The following is an 18,307-nucleotide window of genomic DNA, read 5'->3' as shown; positions in this document are numbered from 1 at the left end:
ACCCACCCATCTGCATGGTGTAATTGAAAATGTGATTCGCCAGACCACATGACCCATTTTATGTCATTCACTGTCCAATTCTTATGTTCCTGATAAATCTGGAGGTGTTTCACCCTGTTTTTAGCAGATAGCAATAGCATACATACAGGCCTTCTCCTTCTGTAGCCCATACAATGTAATTTAAGGTGTGCTGTTTGCTGAGAGGATATCTAAATTGGTACCTGATGGAAAGAAAGTCATGCAGATAAGAAACAAAGGGGTCTATTTACTAAGCCTTGGATGAAGATAAAGTACCAGCCAATCAGCTCCTAACTACCACGTCACAGGCTGTGTTTCAAAATTGACAGTTAGGAGCTGGTTGGCTGGGACTTTATCTCCGTCCGCTTTATCCCCATTCAAGGCTTAGTAAATAGACCCCTTAGCTACCTGATTGCTGCATCCATTCTATATGCAGCACATATATACTCTATATGCTCATATATACAGTACACTTAAGGGGGGTACACACGGAGAGATCCGTGCTTAAAATCTAAGCAATCTTGCTAGATTGCTTAGATTTTAAGCACGGATCTGCCGTGTGTATGCCCTCCAGCGATAGCGATGCGCGGCCCCGCGCATCGCTATCGCCGGTGCTAGATTGAGCTGCATGCAGGCTCAATCTAGCGGGTCGCTCACTTCACCGTTGTGTGAAGTGAGCGGCCCCCTGTCGGCTTTCCCCCTCGCTCAGCACATCGCGCTGTGCTGAGCGGGGTGAGAGATGTGTGCTGAGCGGTCTGTGTTAAGATCGCTCAGCACACATCTCTCCCGTGAGTACCCCCCTTTAGGGGGTAATTCCAAGTTGATCGCAACAGGATTTTTGTTAGCAATTGGGCAAAACCATGTGCACTGCAGGGGAGGCAGATATAACATGTGCAGAGAGCGTTATATTTGGGTGGGGTGTGTTCAATCTGCAATCTAATTTGCAGTGTAAAAATAAAGCAGACAGTATTTACCCTGCACAGAAACAAAATAACCCACCCAAATCTAACTCTTTCTGCACGTTATATCTTCCTCCCCTGCAGTGCACATGGTTTTGCCCAATTGCTATCAAAAATCCTGCTGCGATCAACTTGGAATTACCCCCTTACTTCTGCTCCATCGTTTGTCGGGTTGCTAGCCATTTTGGACTTCGTATGCTGTAGCCTCATCCCTTCTGTGTCTCTCTTGTTTGTAGCAATAACCATTTACAATTTGGGGCAATTTAACAAGAAACTCCCAGCTGGGACCATGACTCTGATAAGACTTCCCAGTGAGCATTTATAGTGAATTGATAACTTCCGTTTTCACTTAACTTCCGTGTTCTTATCTGGCTTTCTCACTGCATATGCCTGAATAAATTAAAGACAGGAGGGAGGGAAGCAGCATCGCCTGCCAGGGTGGAATTAAAATATTCCTCTACAGTGATGCTCTCCGCATAGTCTAGAACACCACCATCTACAGCTATCGGGGCCAAGTTCCAAAAGGTTTAGAAATCTGTCCAGTCCACAGTCCTCTTTGACAGTTATGAGGACTTTATGTTTACTTCTTCTAGGGAAAGAGCTATATATGGGATCTCCTGGCCTGGGCATTTTTTAGTACAGTATGTTTGTATTTAATTCATTCATTTAGTATTTGTGTTTGTATTTAATTACATGTAATGTGGTAAATGCATCTTTTACACTTATTAATAGCTGTGAAGTCATTATTCTCGCTTGTGACAGGTCATTTCATTATTATATTTTTAGTTTTAAGTTCTCATTGTATTCTTTTACAATTTTTTCAGTATTCATTATGCCCCCATCATAAAATTATCACTTCCGAAAAACTGGTCTTTTTGAGAAGACAGTTTTTACGGAAAGTGATAATTTTCCTCACTGGGTATCCGACCATCCCCCCCTTCCCCGGCGACACCGGTTGCTGCAGAAAGGATCACTGCAGCCGCATTCCCCCGCACCCACCTAATACCCCCTGCTGCAAGAGATTCAGGGGCTGTTTGCCATCTCAGGAAGGCAAACAGTTTCTCTTTCAAACTCAAAATAAAGCATTTACAGAGTTTGATGAATGCCACAATTTTTATATCCCCTGGGGAGTGTAGAAATTGTGACAAATAAAGGATGATGAATTTTCCCCCAAAAGAGTAGTGTCATTATTTTTTATTTGCTACTAAGACTGGCAATCCATACCTCTAACCTTTCTCTAGGCCAGTGTTTTTCAACCACTGTGCCGTGGCACACTAGTGTGCCTTGAGCAGTCTCCAGGTGTGCCGCCACAGAAGCAAGCCCGTCAGTCTCCAGGTGTGCCGCCATAGGCCAAGCCCGTCAGTGTTTTGCCGCTACCGAGGCCCTGGAACGATCAATACTGGTGGGTTTAGTGGTTGCAGAGCCAGTTCTAATTTTGGGCCCGGGCAGTGTTGGGCTCTTCTGGCTTTCTCAGATGTGGCTCAGGCGTTACCTATGGAGAAGCTGCGACATGACATCCTAGAACACGCAGCTGCACCATGCATCACCATTATATTTGAGTGTGCCTTGGCAATATTTAAATCTTGTTCAGTGTACCGCGAGTTGCAAAAGGTTGAAAATCTCTGCTCTAGGCTATGGTAGTATGTAATTAATAAGGGGTCTATTAATGAAGCAGTGAAAAGTGTGGAGAAGTGAGCCTGTGCGAAAGTTGCCCATGGCAACCAATCAGCTACTCCGTACAATTGTATAGTATGCAAATTATAAATGTTACTTCAGTGCTGATTGGGCGCCAAAGGCAACTTCTCCACTGTCTCACTTATACAATCTTTTCACTGCTTCATGAATAGACTCCATTAATGCAGAAACGTTAGTGATCTCCAACTGGACACATTTTGTGCTGCATCTGACAGAACATGAGCCTGTAAATTTTCAGTTATTAAACACAACATCTTTTGTGTGTTTTTTTGGCTTAAAAGTAACTCTAAAAGAGCTTTAAAATACACGTATAGTAGCAGAGAAACGACTGACTAATGCATATATGTGTCCCTCATAATAATTGGTTCAACTGTTCCAGCTTTGCTTAAGGAAAAAAAAATTAACACAGAGGAGTAGATTTACTAAGGGGTATTGAGGTCGGATCCATTGCGACATGCATTTGTCGGAATGGATCCGACAAGGGGGTAAATTTACTAAGATGGGAGTTCTGTTTAAGATGGGATGTTGCCCATAGCAACCAATCAGATTCTGCTTCTCATTTATCTAGCACCTTCTAGAAAATAATACCTGGAATCTGATTGGTTGCTATGGGCAACATCCTATCTTAAATAGAACTCCCATCTTAGTAAATTTACCCCCAGGGCTATTCAATGACCATCTCAATACGACTTTAAAAAAGTCGAATTGAGATGAGTGACTGGAGAGGGGGGAGACCAGCGGGGAGACGGGGGACATCCGTGGGCAGACGGGGGACAGCAGCGCTGCAGGAGGATGTGGCACAGCTGCCAGAACTCACAGCAGCGTTCACCCGGCTCCAGCAAGCGGGACCTAACTTGCTGGAGCCATGTGGACGCTGCCGTGAGTGGCGGCTGTGCCACATCCTCCTGCAGCGCTGTGATGTAGCGCTGCTGTCCCCCGTCTGCCCGCGGTTTGGGTTAATAGGTCCAACACAGGAGAGCAATTGTCAGTGATAAGTGATAAGTCAGTCTTAACTTTGGCATTGCATTTTATCTCGATGCTTCCCAGTGCTTAAAGTGGTCCTAGAGAGGTGGTGGAACTCCCCCCCCTCCCCCAGGCGCCCATGCAATAAAGGTATTGCGTAGGGGCGTGGTCTCAAAAAGAAAGGGGCGTGGTAACACAATAGTAATAATGCCCACAGTAGTAGCACCCCTAATACACATAATGCCCACAGTAGTAGCATCCCGTAATACACAATTCCCACAGCAGTAGCGCCCCTTTTACAATGCCCACAGTAGTAGTACTCCTTATGCAATGTCCACTGTACTGGTAGTGCCCACAGTGGTAGTGCCCCTTATATAGAGCCCATAGTAGTGGTGCCCCTTATGCAATGCCCCCAGTGGTAATGCCCCTTATGTCCCCAGGAGTGATGCCCCTTATGAAGTGCCCCCTTTACAATGCCCTCATTAGTAGTGTCCCCATTAGTAATGCCCCTGTGTAGTATTGCCCCAGTAGTAATGTCGCCTGTAGTAATGCCACCAGTCATTTAGCACCCTGCTGTTTAGCCCCAGTAGTTATACCCCCTGTAGTTTAGCCCCCAGTGGTAATGCCCCTGCAGTTATGACCCCAGTAGTTTACCCCCACTTTAGTTTAGCCTCCCAGTGGTAATGCCCCTAGTAGTTTAGCCCCTGCAGTTATGCCCCCAGTAGTTTATCCCCCCAGTAGTTTAGTCCCTGTAGTTTAGCCCCATGTAGTTTGCCCCAAGTAGTTTGCCCCCGGTAGTAATGCCCCCAGTAGTTTAGCCCCTGTAGTTATGCCCCCAGCAGTAATGCCACCCTGTAGTTTTCCCCCTTGTAGTTTAGCCCCCAAGTAGTAATGCCCCCAGTAGTTTAGCCCCTGTAGTTATGCCCCCAGTAGTAAAGCGCCCCTGTAGTTATGCCCCCAGTAATAATGCGCCCCTGAAGTTTGCCCCCAGTAGCTTGCCCCCTTGTAGTTAGCCCCCTGTAGTTAGCCCCTGTAGTTTAGCCCCATGTAGTTTGCCCCAAGTAGTAATGTGTCCAGTAGTTTAGCCCCCTTGTAGTTTGCCCCCTTGTAGTTTGGCCCCCAGTAGTAATGCCCCCCTGTAGTTTAGCCCCCAAGTAGTAATGCCCCAGTAGTTTAGCCCCTGTAGTTATGCCCCCAAGTAGTAATGCCCCCTTGTAGTTATGCCCCCCTGTAGTAATGTGCCCCTGTAGTAATGCCCCCAGTAGTAATGCGCTCCTGTAGTTATGCCCCCAGTAGTAATGTGCCCCTGTAGTTTGTCAGCAGTAGTTTGCCCCCAGTATCTTGCCCCCTTGTAGTTTGCTCCCAGTAGATTGCCCCAGTGGTTAGCCCCCTGTAGCTTGCCCCCAGTAGTTTGCCCCCCAGTAGTTATGCCCCCAGTGGTTAGCCCCCTGTAGTTTGCCCCCAGTGGTTAGCCCCCTGCAGCTTGCCCCCAGTAGTTTGCCCCCCTGTAGCTTGCCCCCAGTAGACGCGCTGCTAAAACAGTCACACATGTTTTTTTTTTAAAACACCATACTTACCAAGACCCGCTCCGTGTCCGACCGCTGTGATCCCCCTGGCGTCCGCTCCCCGGCACTATGAGAGAGACATCATGACGTCTCTCCCATAATGCGCACTGACAGAGCCATAAGTCGGAGCTTAGTAGTGAGCTCCTGCCGCCGGCTTCCGCCGTGGAGAGAGAGCCGGGCGCCCGCTGGTAACACAATCTCAGTGGGCGCCCAGCATCTCCCTGCAGCACCGGGCACACTTCGGGTGAGGTGAGCCGGAGGAGGCGGAACTGCGTTTTGTTTCCAAGTGCCCTGGCTCACTTTAACCCCTGATGCTTCCTATCCATCATTGTTTGGGTAACATTGTTATTTAAATAAAATTATTTATCAGTGTTTCCCAAACATAATGCCCAAAGAACAGTACAGGTTTTAAGGCTATCCAGGCTTGAGCGCAAGTAACAAAATAATGATATCAGTCATTTTAATTTAGCCCTCTGTGATGCATATACTTGAAATGTTGGAGTGCCTTGTTAGGGTGCCTTGAGGACCTGAATTGGGAAAACAATGGATTAATACAATATAAACTTTCAAAGGGAATCTATGAGTTTTACACAATTTAAAAAACAAATGTTAAAACATGAAAATTCTTGCTTTGAAACTCCATTTAAAGCATACTTGCCTACTTTTGAAAAAGCATTTCAGGGAGATTGTAAAAGTAACACCTATCAGCGCGGACATGTATTGCTACATCTGAGAGCCGTTTCATGAAAACAACTTACATCCAAATGTAAGTGAGCCCCAAATTTAGATCTACTTGTTGACGAAAAGACACTAATATTTTGCAGGATTTGTTCACGTATTGTGATTTACAAGAGGATCCATATACTGTAAGTGGCCACGAGAAACCTTATTCAAAATGCATGTAGCCACAGGGCTCATTGGTACTATAATTTCATAGGTGGTAGTGCCAGAGGCGGAACTCCGGGAGGCAGCGGAGTTCTTCTGTGCAGCCTGCAATGAGTCAAACTGACTCATTCCTGTAAGTCGCGGGCTGTAAAGAGGCCACTCCAGCGCTAACCCCGGCAGAGCACGTGTGACTGCACTTGTGCACGCCTGCGCGGCTGCTGTGGGAGTTAGGGGAAGAGCTGCTGCTGCTGCTGACCCGCTGCTGCAGGGAAGGGGGAAACGGGACGGACGGACATACGTGCGAGGCGGTGTTCAAGAGCTGGTACCACGCTTGCCTTGGATTCCACTCTCTCATTGCGCTCTGGTAATTGGGGAGGAGAGAAGAGCCTTCTTTCATTACAAGGTATCCATCTATGCTCCCTTTCTCCCTCTGTGAGTGCACTGGCAGTATACTGTGTGTATTTTTGCATATGTATATATAGATATATATATATATATAATTTATATATATATATATATATATGTATTTATATATATATATATGTAACATATGTGTGTATATACATATATATGTGTGTGTGTGTGTGTGTGTGTGTGTGTGTGTGTGTGTGTGTGTGTGTGTGTGTGTGTGTGTAAGAAGGTGCAAACAGCGCTAACCGCTCAATACCAGATAACCAATCGTCTCTTAATAAGGGGTGTTTTGTAAAACTTCTCAGTAGATTATACAAATATACATAAAGTGCAAATAGAGCATATATAAAATAGAAATAAAACACTCCAAAATTAGACAGGTGTCGCGACCAGATTTCAAAGCAATCCAATTCCCAAAGAGACCAATTTTAAATGTTCTAGTGGTAAATCAGTCGCGCCTTCAGTGTTAAACAGGTAATTCAATCACGATATCCTCAATCATCTTATACAGAGTATCTTTGCATCAGGAAAACTCGTACTTCTCCTCCTCTTAGACCCGTCACGGCATTGGTGTAGAGTTTATACGTGTAAATATGCAAAATAGTGTTTCAGTAATTTTGCTCTTTAAAGTGATTAAGTGCTGGTTCGTGCAATATTGCAAAAAAAGTGGCTGTGCAACACCAACCTTTAGTGAGCAAGATTTAAATAATACCTACCGGCTCTCCGCTCTCTCTATGAGAAGCAACAGATAAGCATCATGTTTATTTACACGTATAAACTCTACACCAATGCCATGACGGGTCTAAGAGGAGGAGAAGTACGAGTTTTCCTGATTCAAAGATACTCTGTATAAGATGATTGATCCCCTTATGTCCGGTATGCATATTTGAATGTTATCTGAGGATATCGTGATTGAATTACCCATTTGCTAAGTCCTTCAGCCCGCCTGCGACCATCCCTCCCCAACTCCCTCCTATAATTACTTGTCCTCCCGCAGAGAATACATATGTTTTACCGACAGACGGGATGCCGGCTGTCAGCATCCTGACAGCAGCATCCCGTCCATCAGAATGCTGGCAGGGATTGTGCGCAATGAAGCCCCTTGCATGCTCGTTGCGCTCGCAACGCAGCGGTTTTGGTGGTTCTCATCCCAGTCTATGGGTGTTGTGGACACCCACGAGTGGGAATCAGACCTGTGAGCCGGTATTCCGGTGTCGGTATCCTGACCACTAGGAATCCCGACAGCCAGCAATCTGATTGCCTCCCCTCCCGCAGTATCGGTCACATAATATATATATATATGTGTGTGTGTGTGTATATATGTATATATTTGTATCTATATAGGGGGGCACCTATGTTTATCTTGCCTCCGGGCGTCTATGACGAACTTACGCCACTGGGTAGTGCCAGGGCTGGATCAAGGCTGGTGGTGGCCCAGGGCAACAGAGATTGTGGGGGCTCCCCCACTAGTAAAGTTTCTGAAAAAGCCCCGCCCCCCGCAAAAAATAAAAACACACACCTACTTTAAACTAAAATAAGATATAAAAAATATCAAAGGAGCGCTATTAGGTGATTGTACAAAGTGCTTTTTACATACACTTACTTGCCTGGCACCGGAGACACTCGCAGCACCCAGTGAAGCAGCTCTAAGTAAAACTACAGCTCCCAGCAGCCCTTGCTTCTGGCAGCAAGGGCTGCAGGGAGCTGTAGTTTTATTTAGACCTGCTCCACTGTAGTTCGATGTTACCAGACACCGCCGGATACCGGTGATACCCCCACCTATCACTCACGCAGCAGCAGGGGACAGCGCCGCTGGAGCACACAGGCACTATCCCGCAGGATTTCCCTTCACGATCCCATGAGACGGACTGTGCATGGAGGAGCTCCTCTGCGGCCGCTGTTAATGAACAGCTGAGCCACTGGAGGGAGACTCCTCCGAAGCAGTGTGTGGGGGCCCTTAATATGTAGGGCCCCCGAGATGGCTGCACCGTTGTCCCTCCCTTAATCCGGCTCTGGGTACTGAAAGGGTGAACAGACCCCATATCTCTTCACAAGCTGCCGTTTAGATGGCAGCTTGTGCAGCAGGGAGGGTGCGGCTGCAGCGCTCCGCAAGATGCCGCTGGGGGGTTGGTGCAATGACCTTTTCTGCAGCTGCCAGGCAGCCCCGGCAATGAGATGCCCCTGCAACAGCGACTCTTGCAGGTGGGGAGGATAGGGTCCTGTGGCTGCAGCTATTTTCTGTAGCCAGACAGCCCTGGCAATATGATGCCGCAAGTAGGATGGAGGGTGGTTAGGGGGCTGCGGCTGCAGTGACTTTCTGTAGCCAGGCTGCAGTGGCCACCGCAGGGGGGGTCGCAGCTGCAGTGACTTTCTGTAGCCAAGCAGCTCTGGCAATACAATGTCGCTTGAGGCGCGGCTGCAGTGACCCTTTCAATAGGGTCCAGACGGTGTCTGCCAATTGGTGTGGGGGGAGGGTAGTTGTCGGGCAGCCAGAGGGAAAAATTATCATTTTCTGGAAAACTGTCTTCTCAAAAAGACCAGTTTTTCAGAAGTGATAATTTTATGATGGGGGCATAATGAATACTGAAAAAGTAGTAAAAGAATACAATGAGAATTTAAAACTGAAAATTCTCATTGCACACTTTTTTTCATGATGAATATGCCTTTTAGAGTGTTTTACATCAGTTCTTCAATCTCTGCCATCTTTTATTTTGTACTTGGAGTGAGGTTTGGGCCATGTAATTAATTCTTCCCCGTGCCACACACTTCACAAGGGAAGCTTGCAGACACCGGCATGAGTTACAACAAAGGCTTCTAAACTTTTAGCTCTGCACCCTGGGGAGTCATTCCCATCAGGCTGTTTGCATTTTTTTTTCCTGTCAAAACATCCTGAAGCTGCTAATGATTTGCGCTTATTAATATGTACAGATTTTGCTTTCTCTTGAAGACACACAGTAATCCTAAGCAAAATAGAGGAAAGAGAGAGAGAGAGAGAGTATACCAACGTTATATAGGATTTAACATTATGCAGTCTACAAGAAGCACCTTCAATTAATAAAGATGAAAAGGAAGGGGGTGGGGTGTATTCATGTACTGTGCTGTCTCCAGGATAAAGTGTGTGTATGTGTGAGTGTGTGTGTGCAAGACAGACGCGTTTTGGCAGCAGGATATCTACATGTTAATGCCGACTGCAACAAGCGTTCAGATCAGCACAGGAGGAGGAACTACTAGACCATCTACATAATGTATGTAAGCTTTGTGCATTACACTTTGGCTGTGACTATACTTACAGGGTCTCATTGGTTCAGTTGCTGTACATGGCTTTAGCTGATCTTTTTTTATGCCTTTAATTCTAATTTGTTACATCTTTTCCCTGTCTGCCTTGCCCATTTGAAAGTGATTTAATTATGTCTGATTTCCCCACCCAAGGCTGCAAAGGCTATTTGGCGTCTCCTGTGTAAATCTCTCCCCCTCTCTCTATCTCCCTCTCTCTCTCCCTCTCTCTCGTCTCATTGTTGTGCTCCTATCTCCTCTGTGTGTACTCATTCTCGGTGCATGTGGCTGCCAATACAAAGGTCCATTTTCAGGAAGTTCCATTTCTGGCAACAGATCGCTGTGCTGCAGTGCTACCTGCCCCATTCTACACGCCTCCCTTTTTTTAGTGCCATGCTTTGTTATTTAGGGGCACATGGGGTGCTAAGTGCACAATTTTGCATTTTTTATATATATCTTTTAACTGTTTGCTAGCTTCACGTGATGTGATCTTTATTATACAGCATTGCCTGCCCCCTGGGCTTTGGGACGTGTCCTTATGTGAATAGGATCGTGTTGCTTCCCAACTAAATGATGATCCTAGACCTTCATGTAGGCGCAGTGTTCCTACAGTATAAGATGTATATTCTAGCTGCAGATTAACCATTTATTAAATAGCTGGTTTGGCTATTCGTAGCTGATCCCATTTTTCTTTGTAGCAACAGTAGTGGTTGGCTTTAATATACGTTCCTCTTGTCTGGATTATTATTAAGGCTGGGGAATTACCTATAGACACATCTCACAGACAGAGTGAGTATTTTCATATGTGCTGCCTATCTTTTTGTCTCCATTTATTACCCTGTTTTTTGTTTTGTTTTTTAGCTGAGTCTGGATCATGCTTCATCCTCTGTATTTCTTTTAACTTCCAGGATGGCTCGATTTGGAGAGGCGGTGGCTGGGAGGTTGGGGTCCGGCGATGGAGGCTCAGAGAGGAGCAAGACTTTGCAAGGATCTCCGGCTGCTCCAGTGGGGACACAGGCAGCTTTTAAACAAACCAAAGCCCAAAGAGCAAGGACCATGGCTTTATACAACCCCATACCAGTCCGGCAGAATTGCTTCACCGTGAACAGGTCACTGTTCATCTTTGGAGAAGATAATATTATAAGGAAATATGCTAAGAAGCTGATCGATTGGCCATATCCTTTATAAGTTGCTATGGAGAAAGCTTGGGATGTGGTGGGATTTGCAGTCTCTGGGAAGGTACGAGTTAATGCACAAGTAATGTTGCTGCTACAGATAATGGCAGTTTCTTTAAGGCGTTTACTGCAAAAGTATAAGGTAAGACCACCATGCGTGCACAGACAGTGACTATATACAATGGTGAACCATGGCATAGTCTCCTGCTCCGTTTTTATTAACCCTACATGTTATCATAGTGGTTCAGTATCGTTTGTTTAATGTCTGTTTCAAGGGGCTACCAAGCGCATCTCTTCTAGATTGGCATTGAATAGTTATGAGTTATTATCTGTTCTAGAAATGAATTCATTGTTATGCTCCCCACACCCCTCCTCTCTTCTATGTTCTTGAGTAGAACTTCACCTGCTCCTTAGCTCAGTGCTAGATCGCAGAAAGGATCTGTAGCAAAGCCTTCCACAGCCCCCCTTCCACAGCCCCCTTCTTCTCATCGCAGTGATTAATTATTAAAGCACTGATGCTCACAGCTACTGTACAGCAATACAATGATTTCTTTACAGCAGCGATGACACATCCTCCTCTTTCTTGATGAAATCATGGCTTGGCAACAGGTGTATCAATTGAAATGAAAATGTGAAGTTGACCTGTTGTGAGCTGAGAGCCAGGTATCATAGCTGACAGTGCTTGGGGATACTCTTGAGTCCAGCACCATGGACAGCAGCCAGCGCTGGCGTTTAGTGTCAGGGACAGAGAACACTTTACTGTGTGAGCTGTGCTGGAACCACAAGCACTGACAATCTAATCTGTGATCTGGCATGATAATCAATGACCTGGGCTGGTGTTTATGCGGAAGTTATACTCATTTTGAGGCCACTGAGGACAAGGTTTGGCAATGACGGTGATAGTGAAAGATGAATTCATGAGACTGTACTGATATAACAGTCTCACTTACAGGAAGTAGCAATCTTATCTGTAACTACTGTAATTTCAATCCTCTCCAAGCAAATTGGGTCTGAATAACGTCACCCTCTCCTAACTGTCCTACAGTTCATTTATATCACATCAGAGAAAACCAGTAACTGCTGTTTAAAATTCATTGCTACATACAGGTAGCATGAATAGTCACAACTTCTTCCATGTAGAATATTTTTCTGGTTGATATTGCACAGTGTTATCTCATTAGCTCCACAGACCTTGCCACCCCTTCTCAAATGTGGTTTATTCTCTGGGGAGTTCTGACCAATACTCAGTGGTACATCCATAACTTAAAGTCTATCCAGTAAAAACACTATCCTATATAAATGTCACACTCTATGTCTGCTCCAATAGATGCAAAGTAAAAAGGTTATTGCACTGTTGCTACAGTATATTAGTATAATGGGGGTCATTCCGAGTTGAACGCTCGCTAGCAATTTTTAGCAGTCGTGCCAACGCTATGCCGCCGCCCTCTGGGAGTGTATTTTAGCTTAGCAGAAGTGCGAACTAAAGGATCATAGAGCGGCTACAAAAAAAAATTGTGCAGTTTTAGAGTAGCTCCAGACCTACTCAGCGCTTGCGATGACTTCAGACCATTCAGTTCTGGATTTGACGTCACAAACACGCCCTGCGTTCAGCCAGCCACGCCTGCATTTTTCAGAACACTCCCTGAAAACGGTCAGTTGACACCAAGAAACGCCCCTTTCCTGTCAATCACTCTGCGGCTGCCATTGCGACTGAAAAGCGTTGCTAGACCTTGTGTAAAATACATTGCCCGTTGTGAAAGTACGTCGCGCGTGCACACTGCGCCGCATACGCATGCGCAGAAGTGCCGCTTTTTCACTTAATCACTGCGCTGTGAGCATTTTTCACTAGTGATCAACTTGGAATGACCCCCCATGTCATTATATCACATAATGGTACATAATAGTACTCATATGCAGTACATTCTTCCTGATGTAAAAAAAATACTAATGTCTTATATTATGCTCATTTGTTTCCATCATTTTTTGTTATTTGTACTAATTTGCTTTGTTGACTGATAAGTTACATGCCCTATTTTTGTTTGCTTGTTTTTTTTAAATGCAGGTACAGTATCAACCAGTCCTAATCTCAAATCAGAAATCCAGTCTTAATCCTACATCTCAGTGTTTATGAGCCATATATTTTAGAATGGTGCTCAAATATAGGGTCGGATGTAATGAAGTCCGCCCGATGTGCGGGATGCCGGCCAAACTCAGACTATTTTTTTAAAAGCGGCAATCATTTACAAGGCATGTTTAAAAAAACGTCCGAGTTCAGCCGGCATACCGCACATTGGCCAAACTCGGACTCCGTTACAACTGGCCCATAATGTCTAAGTCTCTGCTCCATCTTTTTCCTCAAAGCCTGCCACCTTTAACATTGTCAATTCAACTGTCATACATAATCACCCCAAAATATATTAGCTACAGTAAAGTTTGCACTTCTCTCTCCATTTCCTCTGCTTATATTCACAGGGTGATATGTATTAACCTTTGGAGAGATACAAAGTAAAGAGTGATGAAGTACTAACCAATCAGCTTCTAACTGTCATTTTATAGGCTGGTAAGAGGTGATTGGTTGGTATTTTATCTCTCTCCAAGGTTTGATACAGCTACCCAGCAATCTGATTAAATCCTGCCACTTGTTCCCATAATATCAAAATGTCCTTTGCTTCCTCTGTGCTACTTCTGCTAAAACAGTAATTCAAAACCTTATGCTTTCCCATTTACTGTAGATTGCTGTAACCAATTGCAAGCAGTTTTTCACCTGCCTCCTATCTTTTTGTATTGCAAATGGCCCACAATTCTTTAGCTAGTGTCCATTGATGGGTTCTCCTAAGTCGGCCCCAAAACATTCTCCTGAAATCACCTTTGGCTCCCTGTCAAATGTACAGTAGGATCACCTATAAATTGTGGTTGCTTACTTTCTAGGTCCTCAACTAAACTGCTCCTCCCTATATATCTGATTTAATTGATTGCTACAGTATGTCTCTGATCCTGTCCTAAACTCTGTGCACCTTCACTTCTACTGTGATCTCCCGAGTCCTTCTCTTTTTCTTCCCCTCTCCTTAACCCCAACTTAAAGATATCTTATGACTGAAGCACTCAAATAGTCATACCTGGGAATTCTATTACCAAACACAACATCCTCCACTTTATATGTCTGTATGCATTGGCGTTTCAATAATGGGTGCAATGGGTGTGGTGCACACGGGCCCCTGGGTCCAGGGGGGGGCCCCACACCGCACACATTGCACCCATATTTTAGTACTCACCTCTCCGGAGTCCAGCGTCGGAAACTGCACCCGCCTCCGTCCAGCACAAAATCGACTCCAAAATGGCCGCTGCGCATGCGCACTTTAAATTTTGTCTCTGGAACATGGCGGGCGCCATGTTTACGGAGACCTGTGCATGCCATGGAGAGGAGGGGGCCCACCCGGAGTCTGCACACGGGCCCCCTCCTCGCTTAAAACGCCCCTGTCTGTATGTATCTAACCTATAAATAGTTTGTAATCATTGGAGCAGGGACACCGTCTCCTATTGGTATCCGGTCTCTAGGTCAACCACACTTAGGTCGATAATGTCTAGGTCAACCACTATTGGTCGACATGCATTAGGTCGAAATTCGTTTTTCACATTTCTTTTCCTTTTTTGAACTTTTTCATACTTTACAATCCACGTGGACTACAATTGGGAATGGTGAACTACAATTGGGAACCTTGCCCAAGCATGGTGAGCCGAGCCATGCGAGGGGACATGGTGCACTAATTGGGCTTCCCGGTCACTGTACGAAGAAAACGACACAAAAAAACATCATGTCGACCTTTTGTCATGTCGACATTGCTCATGTCGACCTAAGGCTTGCGTCAACCTATTTTGGGTGTCGACTTAGTTACTGTTGACCAATAGTGGTCGACCTAGACACTGTCGAATTAAGTGTGGTCGATCCTATGAACCACACCCCTCCTATTGTCTGATTATGTGGCCATAACACTATGCAAAATGTTCCTCTTTTGTGTAAGCAATGCCATTATATGAATATACTTATATAACATACAAAATTCTAAATACACATTCCATTCTTGTGTACAATAGGTTTTGTTTGGAGCTACAGTATATCAAAAAAGATTCATGTACTATTTGATGTTATTTGGTTGTTGATCTCTTCTTTACCATAAGATGTTGGAACAATTCTTAGAAGGAAAAATATAGTTATGCTACGTCCCATTTTGTTTCGAGCGATATGCCAAAAATAAGCTGAAATTGATCGGAATGTATTAGCATTTAACAAGCTGGGGATGCAAATATTTTGCCGTAGGTGGCAGAAGTATAAGAAACATCTCACTTAGCCATTTATAGATGCCCCATTTTCTAAATCCCTTCACTTTCCGCCTGAATTTTAAGGAACTAATGCAGTATACAAATAATTGCGCTCAACACACCAGGGATCTTTATGTCCTCAAGTACTGTTAACAACAACAAGCTAAATTAAGGCAAAAATAGCTTGCAATCGCTCGCTGTCTTTACCTAAAAACAAAGAACAGTAATCACTGAGTAATTTAAGTTAAGCATTCTTAACATGCTTATGATCACAGTGAATGCTTGTTAAAGTAAAGGCATTGTTAATGAGCTCCTGCAGTTTTCCTTAGTTTGGAACTCTGGCATTGAGCTGTTAATGATGGATTTATCATTTATCTTGCACTACTTAGGGTTAGCTATAGGCTTATAGCAAATTGCTGGGGAAGCTGTTAGTTTCCCGGCTGTCAGGATCCCGGCGATCAGGATACCGACGCTGGAATCTCGACAGCCAAGGGAAACCTGGCGGTCAGAATCTCAGCCGGGGCCCAGAATCCCATGGGGGAATAAATTAGTATCACTCACCATTGGGCCTGAAGCGTTGTGAGCACAGCAAGCCCGCGAGGGGGCACGCTCGCCATCAGGATCTTGACCGCCAGGATCCCGTACTGAAATCAATTGCTGATATATACGTCAGTAGTCACCAGAGTGGAGCTGGGCTGGAGAAGATGTGTATAAACTAATCTAGATGCTCACACTTCATATGTTTATCTCTCATGGCTCATAACCGGTGGTGCAAGTAGAAATTTTCCCTTAGTGGTACAAAAGTGTAGCTGATGTCTTCCCTAAAAGGCGCTATGATAATGATTTTACAATTAGCCATATCTTCAGTTTTATTGTTGTTTTTATGTGCCATCAAGTCGATGCCGGCTTATGGCGATCCTGTTCTTAGCTGTCCTGAAAAATATTTTGATCTTCAGTCAAGCAGTTCAGTGGTGATGCCGTAATGTGTGTCCAGATGTAAAGCAGTTCAGTGGTGATGCCGTAATGTAGGTCCAGATGTAATGGAGTGTGAAACGGACGATGCTCCGAGATTCCGGACGAACTTGTATGTTTTTTTAAAGCAGCAATCATTTGCAAGGTAAAACCAGGTTGGTTTTAACTTGTAAATGATTGTTGCTTTAAAAAAAGGTATGAGTTTGGCCGAAATCTCAGAGCCCCGTCTGTCTTGCTCTCCATTGCACCGGACCTGTGGTGTCCACAGTTGTGACGGTATCTAGCCATCTCACAGCTGGTCTTCCCCTTTTTCACTGGCCTTCAACTTTTCTAAGCATAACGCCTTTCTGTAGGGATCCTGTATTTTGCATGATTTGTCTAAGGTAGGACGGAGCAGTCTTGTCATTTGTGCTCCTATGGAGAGCTTAGGTTTTTTTCTCATGTTAGTGTTGATTAGTGATCCCAGTAGGCTAAAACTATCTACTATTTAAATTTATTTTCCATTTAGGTGAAAATGACTAAGGCTGGGAACACATGAGAACGATGTGTTCCCGGCCAGTCGGCCGGCCGTTGGGCCGATATAACACTGGTGCATTTGGTAGCATGGCATCATACATTAGATCTTCTGGTTGGCCCAGCAGCTTTGGCCGGAAACGACATATCTTGCTGAGATAGTCTTCATGTGTACCCAGCCTAAGGTTGCCAGTTGTTATAATCAGTTTTATTCCCTGATACTGTACGCTTATCATGTCCTTGACCCGTAGTGACAGGTTTCAGTATAAGGGTTAATGACACGCTAGGTAGATTGATTAAAACAGAACTCAAAACAATAGTAGAAGACTGACCAAAAAAAGAACAGCACTACTGACTAATGTGCTAAAATCCAGAATAAAAAAAGTAACTTAAATATGTTATAGTGAAAGAGAGAGAATTTGTGTTTTAGAGGCAATGCCCAAGGTCTTCATTTAAGTACTCAGCTTAGCCAAAAAGATAAATGTGACATTTAATTTTTATTGTTAAAAACTTTCCAAACCTAAAATGTAAAACATACATTTTTGGTTTGAAAAAAATTGGTGCTTATTCTGACTTGGGCGCATTTGCAGCTGCTTTTCTGTGCCAGAGCCCACCGCCTATGCCGGATAACATGCATCTGTATGGAATGATGTCCCGCCCACTGTTATTCTTTCTGCAGCGGAAGCCATCATCATTAGCAGTGGTGCAAGTAGAAATTTTTTCTCAGTGGTACTGATAGCAAACATGGGCGTGGTCACGTGTCGTGAGGAGATGTGGTCACATGTAACTTGGGGAGTGGCTACATGACAATAGGAGCATGGCCACATTAGGCCAGACACCGTAATGCCATTTACACATTATGCCAAACACCGTAATGCTTATTACACATTATGCCAAACACGTAATGCTTAATACACATTATGCCAAACACCGTAATGCTTATTACACATTATGCCAAACACCGTAATGCTTATTACACATTATGCCAAACACTGTAATGCTTATTACACATAATGCCACACACCGCAATGCTTATTACACGTTATGCCACACACCGTAATGCTTATTACACATTATGCCACACACCGTAATGCTTATTACACATTATGCCAAACACCGTAATGCTTATTACACATTATGCCAAACACCGTAATGCTTATTACACATTATGCCAAACACTGTAATGCTTATTACACATAATGCCACACACCGCAATGCTTATTACACATTATGCCACACACCGTAATGCTTATTACACATTATGCCACACACCGTAATGCCCATTACATATTATGCCAAACACCGTAATGCTTATTACACATTATGCCAAACACTGTAATGCTTATTACACATAATGCCACACACCGCAATGCTTATTACACATTATGCCACACACCGTAATGCTTATTACACATTATGCCAAACACCGTAATGCTTATTACACATTATGCCAAACACCGTAATGCTTATTACACATTATGCCAAACACTGTAATGCTTATTACACATAATGCAACACACCGCAATGCTTATTACACATTATGCCACACACCGTAATGCTT

The 18,307-nt window shown here is 44.4% G+C and overlaps 1 protein-coding gene across 9 annotated transcripts in view; it reads left to right on the top strand.

Moving 5' to 3' along the window:
• The window catches only part of CACNA1E (calcium voltage-gated channel subunit alpha1 E), a 1,569,892-nt gene that overhangs the window by 883,021 nt on the left and 668,564 nt on the right, over nt 1–18,307 (top strand). For 7 of the 9 annotated variants that reach the window (XM_063939782.1, XM_063939783.1, XM_063939789.1 and 4 more), the window contains exon 3: nt 10,678–10,944. In XM_063939782.1, coding sequence (XP_063795852.1) covers nt 10,678–10,944 — 267 coding nt within the window. Of the gene's footprint in view, nt 1–9,641; nt 9,742–9,894; nt 10,559–10,677; nt 10,945–18,307 lie in introns of those variants that run through there. The other 2 variants (XM_063939786.1, XM_063939787.1) reach the window with 2 other exon arrangements.

The sequence above is a fragment of the Pseudophryne corroboree genome, chromosome 9 (genome assembly GCF_028390025.1).
Source record: "Pseudophryne corroboree isolate aPseCor3 chromosome 9, aPseCor3.hap2, whole genome shotgun sequence".
Taxonomy (NCBI): domain Eukaryota; kingdom Metazoa; phylum Chordata; class Amphibia; order Anura; family Myobatrachidae; genus Pseudophryne; species Pseudophryne corroboree.
The sequence above is the reverse complement of the archived record's forward strand: the minus strand, read 5'-3'. Positions and strand labels throughout refer to the sequence as shown.